We start from the raw sequence: 26,166 nt of genomic DNA, 5'->3' as shown, positions 1-26,166 counted from the left end.
GTACCTACCCGTCGCTTCGTTAGCAGCAGGTCGGCTCGTCAGTCGTGCAATGGCTTATCCTAATGAATGATGGTAAGAAGCAGGGTTGCGGAGTCGTGGTGGCGCCAAATCCGGTTCCGACTCCGACTCCGACTCCTGTCTCGTTGCCATGACTCCGGGCGACTCCGTCTCCGACTCCGGACCCCTGCCAGTGTTTCGGAGTTGTGATGGAGCTGTTCCGATTCCGACCGACTCCGACTTCCACTACGGGCTCCTGACCGACACCGACTCCGACTCCGACTCCTGGCTCGTTGCCACGACTCTGGGCGACTCTGACTCCGACTCCGACTCTGACTCCGACTCTGACTTCAACTCCGCACCCCTCGTAAGAAGTAACTGCTCGCCCCTGCACCTGGAGTATGGATATCGTGCAAACGTGTATGAATATCCTGGAGTATGGATATGGATATCCACTGACAGAACAGACATACAGACATGCTGTAAACGCCATTACACTGCCACTACCATGGCAAACCCAATGGCTATCTATGATTTTTGATCATCGTTCTACATTTTCCAAAATCTTGAACTGAATCTTGGCAATTTCTCGTGACTACTTCACGACCATGATGCATGCATTTCTGAAATTGATCTTTTTTCAACTAACCACGTACTCGTATGATAAAATGAATGTCACCATCGTGTTCTACGCCCAAAAGTACCCATAAAACATGTGTCATGGGCTGCGAATAGGTACCAGTTTTGATTTTCGGGGTTATGTGCTTACCTGATTGACTTGACTTTGACCCTGGCCTATGTTTGACTGACCCCTACATGGATCTGACACTCTTTTAGCACTTATATGAAGGGTTGTGCACAGTTGTGACAGAGTTTATGACGAGAGGCACCGATTGCGAGGTTTTAAAGTCCATGCTACTGAAAGCCTGATTTCAAGTGTTTGACCTGACCTTGACCCGAACGGTGATCTCGAAATTCAACTTTCAAGTATTCATCTGAATTGTCTCGTCGTGTTCTTTCGTTTGCCGCCTCGTGCGTTTCGCTGCGCCTATTGGTTCTCGAGTTATCGGCTGGGGGCGTTGAACGCCTCCCCCCGGCAAACGGCGGGTGGGGAAATACCCCAGGGCCCAGCAAACTGCCGGGTTAATCAGACGCATTTTTTGTCATTTTGATCGTCATTTTATTTCTTACTTTTTTGCCCAATCTAAAAATAAATCATTAATACTTTTTCTCCAAATTTTTGACCCTTTTTGACAAATAGTAGAACACTGTGCGTCACTACGTTGATATTTCTCGCCCTAAAGCATAACAACAATATCCATTCAGTATAGCAGTGTTCAAAACATAGTTATAGAAGACATAATTGAACACCAGCTATTAGGTACTTTATTTAATGGGAGCTTTCGAAAGCTATGCAGCTTTCTTCGTCAGCCTTGGTACAAAACACTAAAACAGATCCATATGAAATTGAACAGTTACATTAGACACCACAAAAAGCGAAAATGGCGCATCTGGATATTTTTTTTTTAAAGTATCCTTTTTCAAAAAATATCCAGATGCGCCATATTCTTTCAAACAAAGACCGTTAAATGAAATAGCGTTTTCACATTTGACAAGTTTCTTGTGTGTCTTTATAAGCTTATTTACTGTTTTTTTAAGATCATTAGAAAGAGAAGGCAAAATAGATCCAAGGCATTAGATCTAAGGGGAGATGTCATTAGGTATATTTTTACCGACGCGTTTCGAATGTAAACATGACACTCATTTTCAAGGTACAGTAAAGCCCGTTGTACACGGGCAACTCTCGTCGGCAACTCCCAGCAATCGGTTGCTCGGCGACAGCCTTTTCTGTTGCTCTGGGTTGCTGAAGTGCTGCCAAATGCTATTCAGGGTTGTTCAAAAATTGCCCAATATGTCGGCAACATCCGACGATCGCCGACGGTCGCTGAGCGTGACGTCACGATAATTATAACCAATGGACGAGCTGTTGCTCTCGATCGCCGAGAAGTTGAATATTTTGAACTTTCTGGCTGTTGCTGCGGTGTTGCTGGCTGCTTCTGCTGTACGAGCATGCAGCTATGGAGCAGCAAATACAGGGTGGGGCAGCATAATCGGGAATAAATATCAAACGGGATTATTTGGTCATGAATTTAAAAATATAGCTCCAAGCACTATTTTAACAACATCCCATCAATCGGTCACCTTTTACCTATCCCTCATCCTATTTGACCGCCCTTCGCGTCGATGACCTTCTCAAGGCGGGTCCAAAAGCACGCGCATGCACGTGCAACCTCCTGCTTGTCCATGATCGCCCATCAGCTTCGTACCTTGCACTGAAGACCGTTTTTACTGATGATAAGTTGTTCATTAAACTTCTACCAAAAAACGCTCCATATAAAGAATTTGGTCGGATTTAAATCGGCGGAGTTGAAGGACCAGAAGTTTTTGGTTCATCTCAGGTGGAGGTGCCCTACACAATAACATGTCGTCCTCACTGCAGTACCAGCACGGACAGAGTCCTCGTAAAACGTGATCTGGACCGTCAGTGATCCTCTCTTCCGACGACTCCACGTGAGTCTGCCAGAGTGTGGATGTATTTACCAGAGGTGCTCGTTTTATCCGGGCTCGATGAAGTAGGGTGCACCACGTGCACCTCCCTTGAAGACCACCCATAGGTCCATCACCTCAACAGGATGTTTACTTTGCATGACCGCTGCAATATTCTCGATACAATCCCCTATATGGCATGCCATTCTTTTTTATCGTATTCCAGTCGGTGATAAGATTTTTGGTCGCTGAAGTTTTGAACATTGTTTCTTTTTAATATGCTCAAGAGCTTCTTCCTTATATTCAAGTGAGTCATCTTGTATGTCCTCTGCTAAGAGTTATTTTACGACGATTACGTTAACTTTTTGTCCTAAGTATCCCCACACAATCCTTATCGTCCGTGATAACACGTTGATCTGTCCAGCAACCTTTACGTGGAATGGCATTGTTTTAAACAAAATGTTCTTGTTTTACTCGTTTAACATTAGTGTCTATGGGCGCGCGCAAAGCACTTGGAGCACCGTCGAACTATTTTGCTGCTCTTTTCCAGGAAGTTGCATGCTCATGGATGTAGTCATGTCAGATGATGCACAACTTTTGGGCGTTTCATTGCCATGATATAATTTATCAAAATAATGCCATGCCTACTCATGACCAGAGCCCAAAAAGCATTCCCGATTATGCTGCCCCACCCTGTAGGTAAAATATTCACAAAATACCGTCCTTTTATATTTTTCAATGCCGATTACTGGTCAGGATATCTGAAAGGGATTTTGACAGGTTGGATATTGGTCTCAATTCTGATTTATTGGTGGGGATGATCAGTGCCGGAGAAACCGTGGGGGACCGTCCCCCGGACCCCATTAATTCCATTTTCTGGGGGGACCTGGGGGCATAATATGTAACGAAAGTGGCCCTTTTTACTTATGTTTTAAAGAAAATTAATCACTTGGGCCTGTATTGGTGTTCTAAATCTCATTCCAAATATCGGAGCCCTATATCAGTGAGTAGATCTCAATAAGTCGGAGTTCACAGCAAGCTAGTGGGCCCAGTCTGAAGCTTCCAGAAATCTTCGTATGGCATTTCTTCGTCGCGCAATTCTTCGTCCGCAAATCTTCGTCGGCGCATTTCTTCGTGTCGCATTATTTCGTCTCGCATTTCTTCGTAGGCGCAAATATTCGTAGCGCATTTCTGGGCCCATGAAGGGAGCTGTATGACCCCTGAAAGCACCCATTCAATAAAACAATCGCTTTGGACTAATTATCATTTTAGTGATTATCAACCCATGCCACAGATAAACAACATACACAAGCTACTCCAACCTTTGATATTTGTTTTAACTTTTAATACCACGTTTTGGCATTAAAAAGATAGTGACATCACTAGCGAACGATGGCACAGGCAAGCTGTCATTAAAACATATCGATACATATATAATATGTAGAAAACTTTAATATCCAACGCCAGCCCATAAACCTCAAAACACATCTGCGTCCGGTTGCCGGTGGGCTCTGGAATGCCGGTTGTCGAGAGTCGCCCAGTTCCTCGGCGTTACGTAATTGTGACGTCAGCAATGTGAAAGCAAATTCATCGGTGTTGCTAGGAGTTGCTCGCATGCTGCCACCGGTTGCTGGGCGATCGGTTGCCCAGAGTCGCCGAGCAACCGATTGCTGAGAGTTGCCGGCGGAAGTTGCCCGTGTACAACGGCCTAAAGTCCGCTCAGAGGTTTTTCATGCACCAGCATATTCTTGAAAAACAAAATATTCATTATGAACAATTCGCGAGCGATAATCACTAATTCGACTTTCACCATAGAAATTCACATGATCACAAAATACAAAAAGTACATCTATATCATTGCCTTGCTGGCCGTCACGACTAAAGCTACCTAACCTATCCTTCGTCATCAGTGTATCGTGTGTCGTTCTCAGAGTCGTGAGTGTGGTGCGTGTGACGAGGGTGTAGGGTCTGTTGTTTTTTCCCCCAAAGTGCGAGTTTTTCCAGCCTCTGGTTCCTTTGGTGGTTGATGGCGGGTGCATAGTCACGGATGTAGATGGCTTCAATGATTTCAATTCGCTTGGGGTCGTGGTTTGAGTGTATAACGGTAGTGTTATCTACTAGGTAATCTACACATGGAAGAAGAACACAACACAACACTCACACGACAACACCTAGTAGATAACACTACCGTCATACACTCAAACCACGACCCCAAGCGAATTGAAATCATTGAAGCCATCTACATCCGTGACTATGCACCCGCCATCAACCACCAAAGGAACCAGAGGCTAGAAAAACTCGCACTTTGGGGGACAAAACAACAGACCCTACACCCTCGTCACACGCACCACACTCACGACTCTGAGAACGACACACGATACACTGATGACGAAGGATAGGTTAGGTTGCTTTAGTCGTGACGGCCAGCAAGGCAATGATATAGATGTACTTTTTGTATTTTGTGATCATGTGAATTTCTATGGTGAAAGTCGAATTAGTGATTATCGCTCGCGAATTGTTCATAATGAATATTTTGTTTTTCAAGAATATGCTGGTGCATGAAAAACCTCTGAGCGGACTTATTGTACCTTGAAAATGAGTGTCATGTTTACATTCGAAACGCGTCGGTAAAAATATACCTAATGACATCTACCTATGAGCCTTGGATCTATTTTGCCTTCTCTTTCTAATGATCTTAAAAAAAAAAACAGTAAATAAGCTTATAAAGACACACAAGAAACTTGTTAAATGTGAAAACGCTATTTCATTTAACGGTCTTTGTTTGAAAGAAGACTTACTGCCTAATTTTACGAATATATATATATATATATATATATATATATATATATATATATATATATATATATATATATATATATATATATATATATATATATATTTACACTGTTTGTTGAACGTTATCGCAGCTTTGGCCTCAGTTGACCTCAGGTCACGTGACCTCGAGGTCATCATGTATATCATTCGATGTGCCTTGACGAGCTGAACACAATGAGACCATCCGCGCGACTGTATCTTGTTCCTGTACGGAGTTATTGGCAAAAAAACTTTGGTGACTTTTGATGACGTCACATGACCTTACAGCTGCCCAACAGCAAAACAGACCTCAAGGTAGCTTGGTCCCGTAGCTCAGTTGGTAGAGCGTTGGACTCCGCGTGGTGAGAGCACGCGTTCCCGGTTACAACAGTCCGGGTTCGAAGCGCGACGGGCGCTTGACATTTATGGGCCTCCTGACAGGTATGGTTGCGGTTGGTGGCAGGCCGTAGCCAGGTGAAGTCAGTGAGGGGACCGGCCGTGCGCGGCTATGTGCGCACGTTAAACTTTGGACTCTAAATTCTGCCATAGAACTGGAATTGCGCGATCGGAGGGTAGAGGGCAGGGTCACCGCAACAAGCTTTGCTTAGCGGTGGCTCTGTCCTTGTGAATCCTTCCCATCAAAAGGTTCGGACTAAATTTATAAAAAAAAGTTAGTGAAGGTTGATCGTATATGAAGTCATGCATGGTTTATGGGGCCATTCCGACCCGTTTTAGTGGTAAAAACGGGGAGTTGATTTTTTTCCCATTGACTTATGATGGGGAGGTCGAGAAATTGACCTGACCTTAGGTCATCGATATTAAAATTCCGAGATATACAAATTGTAGCTACTAATGACCTTATAACATCCTGGGACTTTCAAATTCCAAGGCCTCCGACATCTACTGTAGCTCTGGCACGGTGACAAAGTTGCAAAAAAGTGACTTGAGGTTGAGTCATTCAAAGTGACCTGGTGACCTGACCTTAAAGGCCGCCGTCCACTGTGCGGAACGCGTGCGGTCCGTACGGAATTTAACACAGAATCCTATGGGCGCATCCGGTCCGTACGGAAATCGTGTGCGCTCCGTCCGGACCGCATCCGAACGGCAATCAGCTGTTGATTTTCCGTCAGCTCTCCGCATGCGTTTCGGATGCGGTTGCTACGGAGACGGAAGAGTGATGTCCGACGCGTTGAACTTTTCTGCGGAAAACGCATCCGGAACGTCCGGAACAGACGTGGTTTGGGGCCGTATCGGAGTCAAACATTGTGAATTGTACGAAGAATTGGAACTCGATCATCATGAAGTAAGTAAAAATTATTTCCTTAGAATGGCAAGAGTATTCGCTGCTGGTTACTTGCAATATTTTATTTGGTAATAAGTGATAGGAAACATTTATTAGCTCTCCGCATCCGGACCGCATCCGGACCGCATCCGGACCGGATGCGGCCAGCGTGCGGCGACATTCCGGACGGACTCCGGACGGAATTCCGTCGCAGTGGACGGCGGCCTTAAAAGTTAGGAGGTTCAAACTTGCACACCATGTGTAAAATTGATGAGAGAATGCTAGTAGAACCACCAACCACTAGTACCAAGCTACGCGCCGCCGTTTTCCCGCTATCTACGAAAAACCTCAGGGGGCGGATATCCGCCTGCCCCCGTCGGTGCGCGGGTTAATGAATGGTATACCTACCTACTCAAATATTTTCGTGACCCCAGTGACATTTTTATTGAGTTTTTGAAATTTGAATGAACTTCACTCGGTAACTTTCTCTCCGGCTCGACCGGCGGACATATGGTATGGAAATATGGTATATGGCTCCAAATATGGTATATGAACCAATAATGGTATGTCATCACAATGACATACCATTACCATACGGAGGGCAATGGTATGTATGCCGCCACCGGAAAGGGGCGGCATACATACCATTTTGAGGGCGGTGGTATGTATGTCGGCATACATACCACCGACACTGTAAGGGGCGGCACCATCACTTTGAGGGGCGTCTCGGATGGTTTGAGAAGCGGCACCATTATGTATAAGAAGGGACGCTACAGAAAATTAGAGGGCGGCAACATTGTATTGATGAGTTCCTCCAAAAGTTTGAAGGGCGCCACTGACACTGTAAGGGCGGCACCAGCACTTTTAGGAGCGGCAACATCATTTTGAAGGCCGCCACCGACTCGTTGACAGGAGACACCATCACATTTAGGGGCGTCACTGGCACTTTTTTGAGGGAGGCACCATCACATTGAGGGGCGCCACGGATACTGAAAGGGGCGGCATCATCTTCTTGAGGGGCGGCATCATCTGCTTGAGGGGCAGCTCCATCACAATGACGGGCTATGTGAAACCTAGAAGGGCGGCACCATTATATTGGTGGGTTCCTCTGACACCTCGAAGAGCGTCACTGACACTATAAGGGGCGGCACTGACACTTTAAGGGGCGGCAGCATCATTTTGAGGGGCGCCACCGACTCGTTGGCGGGCAGCACCATCACATTCAGGGGCGGCATCATCTTCTTGAGGAGCGGCATCATCTGCTTGAGGGGCGGCTCCATCACAATGAGGGGCTATGTGGATACCTAGAGGGGCGGTACCATTATATTGATGGGTTCCTCCGACACTTCGAAGTGCATGGCTGACACTATAAGGGGCGGCGCCAACACTTTAAGGGGCGGCAGCATCATTTTGAGGGGCACCACCATAGTTGGCGGGCAGCAACATCACATTCAGGGGCGCCACCGGCACTTTGAGGGCGGCACCATCACATTGAGGGGCGCCACCGATACTGAAAGGGGCGGCATCATCTTCTTGAGGGGCGGTATCATCACATTGAGGGGCTCCACAGATGCTTAGAAGGGCGGCACCATTACATTGAGTGGGGCTACTAACAGATTTAGGGGCGGCACTGTCACATTGAGTTGCGGGATCATCACTTTCTATAGACGGCTGCTTCACTTTAATAGGCGGCATTATCATTTCGGAGGGCAGCAGCCTCACTATGAATGACGGCACCTAGCCTGCATGTGCGTGCTGCATCCTAGAGGGGGCGGCAACTGGGTCGGCAAACGGCTGTCACTGGGTCGGCATTCCCCGTGACTGGGTCGGCAATAGCCGACCCAGTTAACATGTTAAAATACGCCCTGTTTTTTTACATCTGAAGTGGGGAAGCTCCATGCCTGAACATGGCGCGACATTTGGCTTCCAACAGATTTGGTTTCCAAAACAAACCCGTTCATGGCCATTTGGTTCACGGCATCCAGTTTTTGTAATGCTAGAATATTACCGCAGTAGTACTCTACGCTAACGGTTGTCTTTGGGCCATCATATCAAGCCGAATGAGTGCACCGTGACTCAAAATGTCTCATAATTTGATTTTCGACGGGTGCCTGGCCGTCTCCGCTGTTGGTGCGTTGTAGCCATCTGACGTTCACACACGCCTTTTTCGGGCGGTTCAAATGACAGAATGCCTTCGTTAGACCACAATGTGCTTCAATATACTTTTGTGTTGTACCTATATGTTATGTTTTTGGGATGAATTGTAGCGATTTGCGCTGCTTTTCCCGTATTTTTCGCATACTCGTATTTTTCAGGCGGAGGACCCCAAATTCCAAAATTTTGTCAAGGATAGTGGTGCAAAGTAGGCTGATGTTTTGTAGATAATCTTGATCTATCGTTTAGCTAGTTTTTAGCTAGCTCGGTGACGTTTGTTGTCCATGACAAGCAACCACTCGCTTGACAACTGGTGTATGACCCTTTTTGGCCGAGCTCAAGCTTGTCAATTAGGTTTATCTCTTGCTCTCTCTGGCTTCGTTAGCTGATATAATTGCGCTGTGTTCAATCCTAATTCCTAACTGCTTGCAGATGAGCTGCTGAAGCTCTCCAGCAAAAACCATGCCGAAAGTCCCTTTACAAAGTTGAGAACGGGAGTGGATTTACCATGGTTGCCTATTAGTGGCTTAAGCTGAAAACGGAAAGGGCTACTCTTACTTGACTGGATAATAATTGACTCGAGTCGTGACCGTTCACCAAAAGCACACAGTCCCTAAGCTCGATAGCTAAGGGATATCTGATAAAAGTATGATGCTTGTATATCATTAGAATCGAGCGCACTCGTTCTTTTAGCCAGAAAATAAATGTTCGGGTAATTCTGGGACACCCTGTACCTGACCTGAGCCCGGCGCGATATGGGACAGGCATACGGGGGTTCGGCTCAGCGGAGGCAATGCCCACTGGTGGTGGGGACTTTTGTAATAGACCTACTGTACCCTACTCCTACATTACCCCTACTCTTCCCCTGCCCCTGCCCTTACCCCTACAACTACCCCACCCTACCCTATAAATACCCGGTATTTAGTGGTACTGACTGAAGTGTCCAAAGCTCAGAGTATGCTACTTTTACTTGCTACATTAACTACTTTTACATCGCACGTTGGTTGGTAACGAGGTGTGTCTGGCGCCTCCGGCAGAGCTGCGGCGGATGACGGCTGAACCGGCTTCCGGAGGTGAAAAAATTCATCTACGAAGACATTCCCATGTTCCATAACGTTATCTTCAAGGCAGTGCCCGGCGCGGCGCCCGAGGCCGTTCTGCTGAACAAACTCGACCAGGTACGATGCGTCCCGAGACCCGCACACTGGACACGTGCGTCCCGAGACCCGCACACTGGACACGTGCGTCCCGAGACCCGCACACTGGACACGCTCTTTTACCAAGAATGAATGGAAAGCTCTTAGCCTTACACAGTCACGGGTGTATGTACATGTGTAAGCTTTTCATGCTTCGCGGTTCACGTTCCTGATCCTGACCGAATGTGACCCCAAGTTATTCAAGGGCGTCTTAGTCATCTTTGCTCTCATTCATGTTCGTCCGTTCATTTTATATTGTACGTTGCTGCAATAACAAAAACACATCCCATCACTCTGTCTTAAGCTCGACCTTCAGCTCTCCCCCCCCCCGACTCCCTACTCTGAGTCGTTGCCAAGCAACCGTTGGCATGACAACCAATCTGGGCACTCCGATTGGCTAAGGTTTCCCGCCATACCGGGATCACGGATTGTGAAGGATGCTCAGTTGCAATTGCATGCAACTGGCCTCGGGGCACCTCTCCCGAGGTGGATCCACAATCCACCTACATCCCCCCATCGTCAAATCAAGACCTGGGCTCGCGCTTGAAGAGACGAGCATGCCTCGCAAGGGCCACATACGCACACAAGCACGATTAATTTAACATGTAACACACTGCTCGTTAGTGCACAGCTCGCGAACGAAAGCGATCCATTGTGCAGAGCATATTGCACATCTCTGGCGTACGAGCGGCGGACGCGATACATTATTAACATACGCGACAGAAAATACACAAGTGGCAATACACAAGCAGTTCATAGCACATGATCACACCCCTCGAACGCCCTTTTGATTGGCTCGCTACCGATATGGGATCCCTCTTAATCGGCATTGGCTGCGCATGACTCCAACCAGTCGGGGTGCTTACGAGTTAACAGGAATCATGATTTATTGCCGTTGTGACTCCGTGCCAGCTTAGTGGCGCTCGCACAAGAAAACTATGTACATAATACACATATGTGTCAAACGACTCGGCTACAATCTCACATTGGGTTGAAGCGGTCTGGAGGATGTCGGTGGCGCGTCGATCTCCGGGGTGTCGGCACGGGCAACGGCGACCTTTTAACCTGTTGGGCTTCAATTATCTGCGAACCAACTGACGTACTCGGGTCCCACTCAGATCCTGAGCACCGGTCATCAGTCTCTGCCGCCGTCTGATCCTCGGACTCGACCTCGTTCCCCGAGTCACTTACCGTGGCCCGACTCGTCCCAGGTGCACCCGCAGTGCTGCCGGTACACGGTCCGCCAGCGGGGTCGCTGGGCTCTGGATGGGTAGCGCTCAACATCTGCTTGTCAGTGCTTACCGAAACGCTCCTATCCCTTACCACAGCTCTCTCGCTCGCTGTCTGGGGTGGTCTGGGGTGTGCGACGCCGGGTCCTAGCTGTTGGACTTAGCCGGTTGTGGTGCACTATGATTGTCCTTCGTGAGCCCTCTAGCTGCACCCGATAATTCATGTCGCTCACTTTGGCCTTAATGATAGCGGGTTTGTATGGCCGGATAAACTTATAGTACTGCCCTCGCGGTACTACTCCTCGGTGGAGCTGTCCGGACGGTGGAGCTGTCCAGGGGAAATCAGCTGTCCAAGCTGATTTCCCCTGGCAGCCTGACACTTCTCCCGAACATCAATTCATGTGGGGAAAATCTAGTGAACGGTGGACCTGTGACCGATATCCCAGCATCAGAAGGGGCAAATGCTCATCCCACTTGTCATGGTCACTCGTCTCCAGATACTTTGACAACATTGCCAAAATGGTTCTGTTGACCCGTTCCACTACTCCGTTGCCCATTGGGTGACAACTGCTGATCGTTGACCGTTCTATTCCCAACATATCGCATGTTTTAGTTAAAACGTCGCCCACGAAAGAACCTCCTTTGTCAGAGTGAATTCGCGAGGGTAACCCGAATCTGCTAATGAAATCATTCACCAGCATCCTAGCTACACTGAGTGCCGTGAGATCGCGCAGAGGGTACACCTCACACCACCGAGAGAAGTAGTCAACAACGACTAAAAGATGTTTATTGCCGTTTGTAGTGCACGGCAGCCCCGAAAGAATATCCATTCCCACCACCTCCATTGGTCGGGATGCGGACAACTGGCCTAACGAAGCTCTCGGTGCAGGAACTGGAGGGTTTCTCGTCTCGCACCGCTCGCATTGATCGCAGAATTCCTGCGCATCCCGCCGAACGGATGGCCACCACATCCGAGCTCTGATTTGTGCGATCAATTTATCAGCTGCAAAATGGCCACCTGACGGGCCACCGTGCGTCGAGCTGAGCACCTCCCGTACCAGTGTCTGTGGTACCACCACCTGCAACTGATCCTCATCTGAGGGACGCCTGCGATAAACCCGGTACAAAACGCCGCCCAGTAGCCGCAATTTGGCCCAGTGGGAGAGGTAGGGCACGCTGTGCTTTAACGCTTTCTTATGCGGCTTCTGTCCCCGCGAGAGGTGGTCGGTAATCTCCGCTATCGCCGCGTCGCTTTGCTGTTCATTCTTAATGAAACTCAAAGACCAGTCAAGGCAGTGAATCATGCGGCGACACTGATCCTCTTCGGTCTGTGTCGCGACGTCAGCCGTCGGCTCGGGTCGGCGCACAGTGTGGCCGAACACCAGTTTAGCGCGAATTTAATCCCAGCGCCGCTCGAATCCACTGAAAATGGTTCTCTGGTTCCAAAACTGACATTTACCCCTCGCCGGACCTATTGGTTTTCAAAATACCCCCCTTCGCCGGCCGAAGGGGGGGGGGGGGTACGACCCCCGTCGCTGTTTCGCCCCTGATGAAGCTAGAGCCTCGCGGAAAAAAACGAGCGTGTGTGCCGTTACGAGACGCAGCAACTGGTATCCGATTTTAAGGTCTCAGGTTAACCTGTGACCTCTGAGTTCAGGTCAAGTGGCCCAAGGCACGGATTCGTTTTTTATTAATAACTTCGCGAAAAAAATGCCGCAGAGCCGCGATTTTGGCATCATCGTGTTCGCCTCGCTCAGGTGCGTCGAATGGTATACTTTTTGTTCGGCTGAAGTCAACTTAAGGTGTTGACCTCGGGTCAAGGTCAGGTTAGAGCCCCCCAGATCACGAAGTTGGTCGAAGGAGGTCATGTTGCATATCATTCGATTCGGCAGGTCTTCCTGAGTCCATTGGTGGCTTTCCCGACTCGCTAGCTCAATTTGATCAGGAGTTATTGACGAAAAACTCTTATTACCCTAGTGACGTCATAAATGACGTCACGTAAGGCCAATAATGCAAAAGTGAAGCATCGGACCTTGCAAGGAGTGCATGAAATCACGATTCCGAGTGCTTGAGATAGTTAATTAGGCTGGAGCCTGTTCGGCCGCGCCGCCCCCGACCTTGGTCAGGTCACGCCGGGCGGCCGACTAGACATGTTCAAAGCTGAATTGACGGCAAATAGGCAAAAAGTGGCAGCTGAAACTTGCTCCCTTATGTTCAGAAATGTGCGGAGAGTTCAGCCATGCCCTATTCGTCATATCCATTTTTATCCATTTTAACATTTTCCAACTTCTTTGTGAAATAATTTTGTGAGAACGATACACACGCAGGGCTCCTGTTATAACTCATTAAACTCAGAAACCGTTCATTGAAAAGCTACCATGATAGCAGAAACAGCTTCATCATGAATTGTGCTATCCGGTGATATGCTATTTTCTCATATATCTTCTCGAAGCTTCCGTAAAATTTACATTGAAAACTGGACATATTTCTCAGTACCATAGCCCGATTTCAGGAACCGGAGCGTAGGTCTACTTTCGGCAGGGATATAAGTCCTCAAATGATAAAGTGGCTTAAAAATAAGGTTCTATCCGATAACTTCGGACAATTTCCTACCCATTGATAGGTATAAATAACAGTTTATCGAAAGTCGGGTTTTTGATTAAATTCGCGCTAATCTGGTATTTGGCAAGACCGTGCGGCGGCTGAGGGCGTCTGCTGCAGTATTCTCCTTCCCCGGTTTGTAAGCGATGTTAAATGAATACTGACTGAGAGTCTCTAACCAGCGCGCCAGCATCCCTGAAGGGTTTTTGAATTGCATCAGCCACTGTAGGGACGCATGATCACTCCGTAGCGAAAAACGTTTTCCAACCAAATATGGATGGAACAATCGCACAAAGACAACAACACTTAACATTTCCTTTTTAGTGACACCGTAATTTTTCTCGCTTTTTGACATTCGTCTGCTACCATAGGCTATGAGTCGCTCCTTTCCATCCTGTCGTTGCAGTAACACGGCTCCTACCGCGTCATCTGAAGCGTCACACTCTAAAATGAACTCCCCTACATCCTTGTCGAAACGGGGCAAGGCGAGAACTGGTGCGCTGCACAGCGCGTCTTTTAGCCGGTCAAACGCTGCCTGAGCATCATTACTCCAAATGAATCGTACGTCTTTGTTTGTCGGACGGAAAAGAGGGGCTGCTAGGGAAGCGAACCCTGATATATATTTCCGGAAATAGGCAGCGAGGCCCAGAAAACTTGCCAGCTGCTTAGCAGTTTTAGGCACGGGCCACTGTCGAACTTTCTCGACTTTGACGGGATCGGCCCTCAGACCGTCCTCTGACATCACATGACCTAGGAAGGTCACACTGGGCTGGAACCAGAGACACTTTTTTCAAATTCAGTGTCAGACCTGCATCGTTCAGTCGACCCAGAACGGTATCTAGATTGGTCAATAGCTCATCGAATGAACGACCATGTAGCATGACGTCATCAAAATAGCTCAGAACAACTTTGGGTGAGAGATCAGCCAAAACAATGTCCAACAATCGGGCGCACGTGGCTGGCGACCCGGACAGACCCATGGGCATACGCCGGTGGCGGTACGACCCGAATGGCGTCACAATAGTAGTCTTGTCACGATCTTTGGGATCGAGACACCTGATAGAACGCCGAATTAAAGTCGAGGACTATGAAAAGAGAGCTCCCCGCTAAAGCCTCTAACGTGTCGTCTATCTTGGGGATATGGTACGCTGGAACAGTAGTCTCAGCATTCAACCGTCGGAAATCAGCACAGATGCGTAACTTCCCGTTCCGACGCCTCACTAGACAGATAGGAGACGCCCATGTCCCTTCCGATTCCTCTAGGACTTCCTGGGTTACCAGTTCATCGAGAGCACCTTTAACTTCCTCCCTGAGATGTGGAGGAATGCGACGTGGAGCCTGACGAATGGGAGCGCAGGAGCCGGTGTCGATAGAGCGGGTTACCAGTTCAGAATGTCCCAAATGACCGCCAAACATCGACTCGTACCGCCCCAATACGTCCCAAAGTCGCTCTTTTTGCTCCCGAGATATATTACTGCCCTCTAGAGTTACTTCCCCCTTGAAATCGGGCGGTTTGTCCTGTGGTCCTGTGGCTAGCTGACACCGCTGTTCCACATCGGACTCCTCGACAAACCCAACTTCCAACTGAGCCAACTCAGAGCGTCTCGGAACTGAAATCGGCTCAGAACTGATATTTCGGACGGCAACTGGAACCGAATCGCTTGAAACATTCACTAAAGCACTAACAATTTCTAAATTCTCGATTTCCAGGATTGGCTCTACCATTGCGGGTCCCCTGTAATCACAGTTGGGCAAAAATCCACGTAAAATGAGCTCAGCACCCGGCGGTACTGAAATGTCTTTTGCGTTCACGACTTTCCCTACTGAGACTGCTTCAACCGAAATCGATCTCACCGACTCAGCGGGCGCCAAGATAAGACAGCGCCGTTTCATGTCAATGACACACGGACACACGCGCAAAAATTCTAGACCCAGCAGAACGGGAACATCAATCTTGTCAGAAACATAGCACGGTACCGTGTACTGCAAGTTTGCTATTTCAAAGCACAAAACTACACGTCCTAGCAGTGGAAGAGCTTCTTGCGATGCTGTGTGGGCTACGGTCGCCGTGGGCTGAATGCGTGGTGCGCGGGGCAACATATCTAAGGCAGCTTTAGATATAACATTTAAATTCGACCCCGTATCAAGCAAACACGAACCTGCGACACGAGCCGTAAAGGTCATAGACGGACTTAGGGGAACATGTTTGCTGGCTGTGGCTCCGGAATCTCCCGGAACCTCTGCTAGTTTCCCTGACCGCGCTCCCGGCACATCGACTGCCGATGTCCCTTTTTGCCGCACAGTGAGCAGCTATCGTTCCGATTGGGACATGTCCGTTTTACATGGCCTGACTCACCGCAAGTCCAACAGACTCTGGGGCTGTCTGTCCGACGATCAGATGGCGGGCGAGGATCTGACCTGGCTCGAGCTGACCTTTGACCCGGAGCCGATGTCACCGGCCGGCCGACATCCCGAGAGATGACGCAGCCAGCTGACTCTCCAGTTCGCTCACCCTCCGTTGCTTCTCCATCCTAGTTGACCTTCATCCTCCCAACACCCAATCCTGTCCCCTAGTGAGAATCCTAGCCACACAAACCAACCATAACAATGCAACCCATCGATCAAAGTAAAAGTTAAAGTTTAAGAAATCAAGGAGGTGCCGATACAAAGGCTAAACCTCCGAAAACCATCGCATCGCATCGCATCGTTGGAGCTGCTGGATCAAATCAGAGTCAGAGCGATCGAGCTGTCGCACGGAGGCGCCAATATCACCAGCTGCCGAAGCGGCACTCCTGATATTGCGTACTTTTCCTACCGCATCCTCAAAGCTAGTGATCCCCGCTAGGGTGGGTCGATAATCTAGAATCGATGGGAGACAGCAATATTTTATGGCGCTGATTCAATATTAGGGTGGGTCAAGATGGGGGTCAATCTCTCGGATTTTGGGGAGACAGCACTTTTTTGTGTCCCGTGGTCCACTAGCATCGATTGCTCCCCATATAAGTCCTGAATACGTTGTATTTGGTACGCTAGAGTGATTTTTCTGATGTAAAAATTTCGCTAAAACAGGTCAAAAGTTTTTCGCTTATAACTTTTGATCTAGTTAAGATAGAGCAAAAACAAAAGCACCAGTGAACTCAGCACGCCAAGGCGCGTCGAATGATATACTTGTTTGCTTGCTTAAGTGCACTTAAACAGTTAAGCACATCTTAAGTACAACTTAATTCTTAAGAACGGTGGAAATGCTTAATGTTGCATATCATTCGACTCGGCTGTTCAACAGGAACATAATGATACCATTTTGAAAGCTTTAAATTTATTATGTGACAAGTTGTTGGCACAAAAGTCATTTGACCTCAGTTGACCACCCTTGGATAAGCACACTTAACAAAGAAGCACCAAGTGACATAATGTTAAGTACTGTGGTTTCAAAGCACAAAAGTGATAGAACGAAGCGGATCTCTCCAGTATTCTCCAATTTGAATATTTTCCCGTAGGCTTAACATCCTACGACGTAACGACCTCTAACTGACCTCAGGTCAGTGACATAAAAAAACGAACTGTATGGTATATAACTTGGTGAGCTTACCACATCCTGAAAGTTTAAAGGAAATCAGTCCAAGACTCCAAAACTGTGAGTTGGACAGGTGCACAAAGAAAGTTGAAATTTGACCATGGCCTTGCACCGGTTTTTCGAACTGGTGACCTGATCCAAAGTCATACGGACCTGAAATTTTCAGGTCATATGTAAAAAGGCTGCCCCATAGGCTGCGCCAAATTTGGCGGCCATTTTTACACTATCTTTAAAAAACCTTAGGTGGGGTTGCATCACCCCCCCCCCCCCCTGCCAGGGCGAAGGTTTAAGAGAGGGGCGACTCTCCCTATTATTCGGCATCTTCTCCGTCACGGTCGTCCTGTTCTAGCTCCTGGCCCCCCTCCTGGTCTGAGAGAGCCGGAGGCGACCACCGGAGGAGGTAGCTACTGATGTTCTGCCTGTTGATCCTGGAGAGACAGAGCTTGCATGGCCTGCGCGTCGTAGCCATTTCCCTAATCTCTGCTTCCGTCAGCCGATGAAGGTGATCTATGAAGCGGCGCGGCCGAGGAGGTGAGGGCTGCAGCTGTGTTACATCCAATGTCGGCGGACCCTGGTATTCGTCGTCAGAGTCGGTTTCAGACGGTTCTGTAGAGGCCTCCGGCCAGTTGGCACTCGAACTCCTGCCCAGAATACTGTCCAGGTCGGGCAGTTCGGGCAGGCAGGAGGGCGACAGAGGCAGCGGCCGTGGCGAGGGAGTCAGCAGCTGGTGCAGGTCAGGCAGCGACTCAATCTCATCGATGGTCTGCTGCGACTCGGCACTGATGAGAGAACCTGCTAGCGAGAGCGAATCATCGCTGGGGCTCAGAGCCTCATTCATAGGTGCAGGTGGTGCCTCATCTGCTGGGACGTCAGCCAGGTGCGGTCGCTCTTGAAGCTGAAGCGGAGAATCCGCTGACTGTTGTTGACGAGGGACGAGCCTCTGGAGGAGGGGCCCTGCTTCCGGCTGCCAAGCCGGGAGGGCCCCTGCGGGGCCCGGCACGCGAGCTCCGTCGGGGCGGGGGAGGATCGGAGGGACCGTAGCTACACCCCGCACCGTCGCGTGCCAGGCCGCTATGATGCTGTTGATGCGTACCGCCCGCGGCGGCCGCTGCCTGCCTCTTACGACAGCGGCGGCGACTGGCAGCAGGGCCGGGGGCCACACTCCCGGCATACTGTACCGAAGGGGCCGGAGCAGGCGGCAGGTGCAGCACAGGGGCGGGCGGCAGCAGCTGGACTCCCAGCTGCTGCAGCTCTAGATCCGGGAGAGCCGTAAGGGCGGCCGCCCAGCCGCCGTGGCCGACGATGACAAATATCTTCAGCCTGTTTGGGAGAAACTGAAAGTCTTGGATGTCGGCGGGGACCTGAGCGGTAGCTGGCAGAAGTAGGTACCCGTATCTCCTGCCGGTCCCTGGTCTGGTAGTTGTCGTTGATGAGTCGTTGGGCTACCAGAAAGTCCCGCCACTGTTGGTTAAACATAGGCGGGGGGAGCGGGCGCTGGCTGGTCGAACCCAGGCGCGGTGTCGAATATCTGGTTCGACGGCTGGGAAGAGCGAGCGGCTGCAAAAGCGCCGCCACTCGACGGGCAAGCTGAAATACTTGCATGTTTGATGTCTGCATTTGTTACGTGATTTGACTTCCCTCTTGTATTGGTTTTTAGAAATCTAACCCTGAGCTGGCCTGTCTGGATAGGTGGCGCCACTATCGCCTTGGGTGGCATTCGTGATTAGAGAAAATCTTATCTAGCGTACCAATTATTGGGTTAAGGGCAAATATTTTGTTATCGATCATCATATATGTCCAAAACTGCCCGAAACTGTTCATTATCTGTGTCACAATTTTCATGCACCGAAATGTCTTTCCGAGCGGTTCTTGCGACGTGGCGATGTGTCGAGGAGGCGGACACACGTGCTACAGAAAATTTGGCGCTCGAGGTACCGAGAGTACGTTCTGAACACGTCCGTACGTTTTTTTCTCAATATCGCGCTACCTGCCTATGGAACTCGCTCCCCGCTGACGTTCGAGAATCGCAATCATCGGCGCTGTGTCGCAAACGCTGTAGGAAGCACCTCAACGTTAGGTACTAGTCTGGTGTCACTTTTATTGATTATATTGATAGCGTGATGATGATAGCTGTATGAACTTACTGTATTTGACTCTTGTACTGAAAAGCCATGTATATGGAGTTCCAATCGAAATAAATGATGATGATGATTCACAGGGGGCCTGCTCTCTACAGAGGGCCTCCTTTTTACAAAAGGGCATCTTTTTTACAGAAGGCCTCCTTTTTGTAGAGGGCCTCCTTTTTGCAGAGGGCCTCCTCTCTACTGGGGATCTCCTCTCTAAGGGGGCCTCCTCTCTACACAGGGCCTCCTACCCACAGAGGGCCTCCTCTCTACTAAGGAGTCAGAGGGGCCCTAGCGTTAAGACACACACACACTAGTGGTTACTCACAGGAGGTGAGAAGGACAGGGGCGGTCGCAGACTTGGCGTATGGGGGGGGGGGCAACTTGGCAAAGAGGCCCCTGCACTGACCCGGGGGCCCGGTGCTAGCTTAAAGGGGCCCACGGCCGTAGTGCATGGGTGCAGAAATCTAGCCATGGCCGGTGAATCGGGGGGGGGGGGGGGGGTAGGGAGCGGCACCCGAGCGGAGGCTCATTGCCAGCTTTGAACCGGCTAACTTAGCCATTTTCGAAGATATCGTGCTAAAACTTTTGACAGTGGGTCATCGGTATGTGTTCAATCACATGTGTTCCGTTTCTTATTTTTACTTGAGCACAAATGTAAGTTTTGAAGACCATCACAGTAGCAAATGCATCGAAAGATGGATAGTAGTGAGTGGGCAAAATATCCTGAGGGCTGTTCACGGGCACCGCACACTGCTGCGTGCGGTGGGTGCGGTGGGTCCAGCAGGCGTGGGGGTAGGGGATGGGTAGGCGGTTCTGACGTCACGGCTGTGTGCGGTGGACGGTTTCCTGTGGCCGGTCCCGACCGGGTGTGCGGTCCGACCGCACACAGGGCCCGTGAACAACCCTCTGAATTTGTCGTGCTGCATCGAAAGTAGTGTTGATGAGAAAAGGGGTTTTTATTCCAGATTATTTTGGGTGCAGAATACATTGTCTGCACCCACCGGAGAATTATTGTTGGTGCAACTGCATCCACTGCACCCATGGTTCCTACACTTATAGGCCCATGGATAACGCTTCGGCGATACCTATCGCATAGAGGCTGCAATGTGGCCCTTAGAGTACAGTGTCAGACCCCCCCAGAGGCCGGCGTTGGAGCCAAGGGTCAGCGAAGGGCCTCAAAGGCCCCAGATGGGGCCCCAGAGGCTAATGTGGGCCCTCAGAGGCAATTGCGTGATGCCCTAAGGTAAGTATTGGGCCCCCATAGAACATAATAGGGCCATCAGTGGCCGGTGTAGAGACCTCATAGGTAAGCTGGGGGCATATAGAGGCAAGTTTGGGGCACCTAAGAGGCTAGTGTTGGGCCTCAGATGTCGGTGTGAGGCCCTTAAAGGTAGTGTGCCAGCTTTCTTGGACCATATGGAGTTAATGACCCGGATAAGGAGAACCGGATTTTTAGAACTTATCCATACCTTCAAAACTTATGGAAACGTCTTAAATTCTTCAAATTTTGAGTACCCCAGTGCGAAATTCGCCCCGACGGGTTGTCGGTCGTACCCCAACCACATTTCACACCCCTATGAACAATAAATGCACACACTAAAATCGCTATTACCGATAGGCTCATCCAATCAAGTTTCGATAAACCCGTTCATCATCATCTCCTGCGGTTTCGAACACGCCTGTTAGGTGGCTTCTGATGCTCGTCGAGGTCGGAATTTCCAAATACGCGTGGTGCGTCGGGCCGCGCGCTCTGACTTCGGCCAAGAAAAATGCGTCAGCTGATCATTGTCATTTCTGCCACTTGCGTGTGGTGTAATGGGGTCATAACTTAAGAGACGGCTGTTTCATATCAATTATTTTACATAAAATCATATTTCAAACCACAAATTAATGTTCGACAGCCAAATTTAAGAAACAATACCAATACAGGCTTACAGTTTAAGGCTCGACATTGTGTTGTCTACGATTAGACAGCTGATTACTCATTCCCGTACGTCGTATGGTCGTAACACTATAATGACCTTTGCTTATTGTCACAAGTGCGCCGCATTCGCGATTGTTGCCCGACGCCTGTTTGCAGGTGAGCCCACTACAGTTGTTATACATATCTAAAAACCGATAAACTTTTAGGCGAAAAAGGCACTATTCCAGGCCCATTTTTGATTTTTTTTGCGATATTAGGTAAAAACAGAAGCTTCTTATCCTAGGAAAAATAAAACGGGAAATCTTTCAAAGGTGGCACACTACCTTTAAAGACCGGTATGGGTCCTCAGAAGCCGGCATCGATCCTTCAGGAGCCAGTACGGGGCCCTCAGAGGCACATCAGGGTCAGCTTGGGTCCCAGAGACAGAAATGGGACCATCAGAGGACGGTGTGGAACCTTTAAGAGGCCGGTTTGGGCCCTTAGAGGCCAGTTTAGGGCCCTCAGAGACCAGTACAGGGCCTGCAAAGGGCAGTTTGAGACCATCAGAGACCGACTTGGGCACTCAGATGCTAATGAGTAATGTTGGTCATTACAGGCCAGCATGGGACCCTCAGAGGTTAGCGTGGGGCCCTAAAAGACCGGCATGGGTCGGCGTTGGACCCCAGAGGCTAGCCTCAAAGGCCAAAGATGGGCCCTCAAAGGTGATGCGGGCCCTAAGAGGCCGGCATCGGGTGTTCAGAATCCAGTGCGGGGCCCTCAGAGGCTAATGTGCGCCCTTGCAGCCCAGCATGAGGCCCTCAGAGGTCAGAATGGGGCCCTGAAAGACTGGCATGGGCCGGCGTTGGACCCCAGAGGCTAACAGAGGGCCCTCAAAGGCCAAGATGGGCTTTCAGGGCCCTTAGAGGCCGGCATCGGGTCTTCAAAATCCAGTGCGGGGCCCATAGAGGCTAATATGCATACGATATGTCCCCCACGTCCATTCGCAACCCTGCCGCGCCTCCGGTCAGTTACCGGGGTTACATGAGCAAGTAAATGCGTGTCAGGAACGGATTTTCCTATTCGCTCACCATTGTAGTCCGTTTGTAATGCGTATTAACTCTGCTCATGTAACCCCGAGCAGTGACACCACTAAAGCCGTCATGGCGGAGCGCCGGGCTGCACTTCGTGACGGTGACCGTGAGCTCTACAAACAGCTGAACCGACAGGTGCGCAGCAGCATACTGAGGGACAGCAGGAGCGCGATCCGTGACATCCGTGACGTCACGATCCGTGACGGATCCGTGACGGTAGAGCTCACGGTCACCGTCACGAAGTTAGCCTCCGCACCGCCGGCCGCCGCCTGTCTCGCGCGCTGGTCAACCCGCTAGGCACGTACCAGGGATCCGCCCTCGGGCCTCTGTTGTATAGCATTTACAGTAATGACAGTAATGACAAAGTGACGGTGGACCCATCAAGCCTGACCGAGGAAGAGCCTGCTATAATTTGAAAGTCAGCGAACCAATTGACCTGAGGAATGGACGAGAATGTCAATTGCTCCGGTGGATCAAATTTAGCAGGCCCTTCCTCAGTCAGGCTCGATGGATCCACCGTCACTTTGCGCGGTACTTTTAAGACAGACTATACGTCGAGGATGCCAATTCCAACATCATTCAGTACGCTGATGATACACAGGTTTTAGTCACAGGTCCAAAGCATACGATGCCGCTCAACATTTCGAATATGGAGCGCAGTTTAGCTGCTCTTTCATGGTGGTTTCGAAAGAACGCCACGAAGCTCAAGGCCAGCAAAACTCAACTTATTGTTTTCGGCTCTCGTCCTAACCTTAGACTCCTGCCGCCGGTAACGGTAACAATTGACGACACTTTGATCAGAGAGAGCCCAACAGCCAAGAACTTGGGCGTCATTTTCGACCGACATCTGTCATTTGATAGCCATATTGATCATGTGGTGCGAAAGTGTTCAGGTATTCTGCTGTCGCTGTGCCATGCCAAACATGGACTACCAGCTGAGGTGTTACCTCGACTCATAGACGGTCTCGTCATGTCCTCTATTCGCTACTGTGTATCGGTGTACGGGGCAACCAGCGGTCAGCTTGTCCAGAGAATTCAAAAGTGCATAAACTTTTGTGCCAGAGTCCTATCGGGCAAGCGCAAATATGACCATATCAGCGACACGCTGAGGTCTCTGGGCTGGCTGTCTGCTGGTCAACTCCATCAGTATTACACTCTGACGGCCTTGCGCAGGCTGTCTGACATGTCCGAACCCGAGGAGCTAGCTGCATTGTTTGTCAGAAACAGCGAGGTGCACGAGGGCCAGAAACCAGCTCCATCTGCCACGCATCCGGAACGAGTACGGGCGGAGGCGCTTTGCCTACAGGGCAGCTTCCCTCATGAACTCTCTTCCGTCCCATGTTTGTGATTGTCGCGGCAGTAGAAAGCAGTTTGGGGCTGCCCTCAAACGCCACATGCTCTCCAATACCTGACTGTCCGATTTTTACACTGATGGTGTTGTGTTTGTGTGTTTGTGTGTGTGAAGTGTGTATGACAACCGTGCCAGCATTCTCAATTTAGTCGTCCCCTGTGTTCTATTCTTGTATGACGAAAACATGTAATAGCCTCTTTATAGAGGATATGTTTGATATGTTAAATAAATAAATAAATAAATAGCGGCGGAACACCCTCAATTAAGGGGGGAGGGGGCACTGCTCGCTTTTGGTCCCATTCTTTCCATGCAACGCCCATAGGGCTAACGTTAAAATGCCAAAATCAAAGGGGTGCACGGTGCCCCGGTGCCCTCCCCGTTCCGCCGCCTATGCTAATATGTGTCCTTACAAGCCAGCATAGGACCCTCAGAGGTCAGTGTGGGGCCCTAAAAGACTGGCATGGGCTGGCGTTGGACCCCAGAGGCCAGCGGAGGGCCCTTAAAGGCCAAGATGGGCCCTCCGAGGCCGATTCGGCCCTAGCTTTCAGGCTGGTCAGAGGGCCCTGATTGTTCTGACGTCATTTTTTTTTAGATTCCCGTGAATTTCGTTCGCCTCCGACGTGATTTTGGCCAACGTGGGCCTGGGGCCTCCTGAAAACCCCAAGGGAGGAGTGGGCGCCCCTTCCGCCCCCCCCCCCCCCCCCGTTGACTACGTCCCTGAATATGTAAAACATTTCAATAAATAAATTGTGTGCCCTTTCACACCCTAATTGTGTGTTGATGACCATTTCTTGTAATAATATAGGTGTCCCCAACACCCCACATTGGGGTGCTAAGGGACAGTGATAAAAAATAATAAAAAGACCCGGGCTACTGAGAAGCGGCTGTGTCCTGTACTGACTGTCCTGCCCTGTACTGATGGGTCCCGTGGCGCCGCTCTTTCCGACAGGTGGTGGAGCGTATCCCTCTGGAAAAACTCAGCCGAAAGGCCTGCAACGCGCTGCTCACCGAGCGCGGCTTCTTCCGGCGGCAGAAGCACGACGAGCCGGTGCCGGAGCGCTACCAGCACGGCCCGTACGGGGCCGCCAGCCACCAGGAGCTGTAGGCGGCGGCGGCGGCGGCGGCGGCGGCGGCGGCGGCGCTGGCAGCGCCCGATGACGCGCCGCTCCGAAGGGCCTCCGGGCTTGGGGCGGCGCCGATGTAGCGTGGCCAGCGCCCCCTCCAGGCCTGCAACCGCATGCCTCACCGCACCAATTTGAGTTTAACGAAATTGGAGGGCTGAGGTCATATTTTCTTCATAATGATTATCTGTTGGTGAGTCGATGTATTTGGTATCAAATTTGGTGACAGGATCACGATATTTTGGATTTGTAGTTCTGGAAGTACACATTTTTACAGCGCATTCAGGCGCCAGTGCACCCGTTCCATTAATATAGCTCTTTTTTCCAAAGCGGTTTGCTCCAAGTTAATGACCGAAGCTGTAGCGTGTTACGATAGCCTCAGAAGGCGGCCCAAAAAATGTCAGCCTATCCCTTAAACCCTCGCCGGCCGAAAGGGTGCGGCGGGTGCCGCCCCCCCCATATTTCTTTTTCGCGATAGCTCCGAACGCGCTGGCGATAGAGAGCTGAAACTCCGCATACCTGATGTTTGATTCAAGCCGGATCTTTTGACGCCAAAAACCAGTTCGTATTTTTTATTGCGCTCGGCCTGCACGCTGGTTGAAGATGAAGTGGGCGATCGCCAACAGAATGACAGCCTGTTTCAGATCGTCTGTGTCACCCACCACCACGAAGACACACACTCCACGAAGATGTTGTAAGACATGCCGTCCTGAGCGATGTGGGGGCGTTTGTTGGACTCCTCCGGCAGAATCTCTTCAAACTCCCGAGAATGCGCAGCAGGGACTCCAGTGCACTCTCTGAAAAAGTGTTGCAGTACAGCGGTCATTCTCGAGAAAAAGTATGGTTTCCTGTACCGAGGTTCGTAAACTAGACTTCGTAAGCAAGTTTTCATATGCAAAGGCTTATACCAGATAAGCTTTGTTAACCCTCGCCCATATAGGGGAGGGGTTAACAAAGCCCTTATAATCCTCGGTTTTTCGCAAATGACTCGCGTAAAAAGCGGCCGATCGCGACGAAACTTTCAGTACCCTCGAGTCAGTAAATTTTACACATACCCTAAGCCTTGGTTTCAAGCAGTTTCAAGCTATCAAACATATGATATAATGTATTGTATTGTATTGTATTGTATTGTATTTATACTGGAAACTCTCCACAGGTGGCTATTACGAGCCCAGTTAAC

The 26,166-nt window shown here is 49.9% G+C and overlaps 1 protein-coding gene across 3 annotated transcripts in view; it reads left to right on the top strand.

Moving 5' to 3' along the window:
- LOC122378890 (selenoprotein M-like) overlaps positions 1 to 25,315 on the top strand; it is a 122,547-nt gene extending 97,232 nt beyond the window's left edge. For all 3 annotated transcript variants that reach the window (XM_043360527.1, XM_043360525.1, XM_043360526.1), the window contains exons 3-4: positions 9,832 to 9,972; positions 24,815 to 25,315. In XM_043360527.1, coding sequence (XP_043216462.1) covers positions 9,832 to 9,972; positions 24,815 to 24,970 — 297 coding nt within the window. In that variant the 3' untranslated portion in view covers positions 24,971 to 25,315. The remainder of the gene's footprint in view (positions 1 to 9,831; positions 9,973 to 24,814) is intronic.
- Positions 25,316 to 26,166: the final 851 nt, after the last annotated feature.

The sequence above is a fragment of the Amphibalanus amphitrite genome, unplaced genomic scaffold (genome assembly GCF_019059575.1).
Source record: "Amphibalanus amphitrite isolate SeventyFive unplaced genomic scaffold, NRLGWU_Aamphi_draft 000067F_arrow, whole genome shotgun sequence".
Lineage (NCBI taxonomy): Eukaryota > Metazoa > Arthropoda > Thecostraca > Balanomorpha > Balanidae > Amphibalanus > Amphibalanus amphitrite.
Note: the sequence above shows the minus strand (reverse complement) of the source record. Positions and strands in the feature narration are given on the sequence as shown.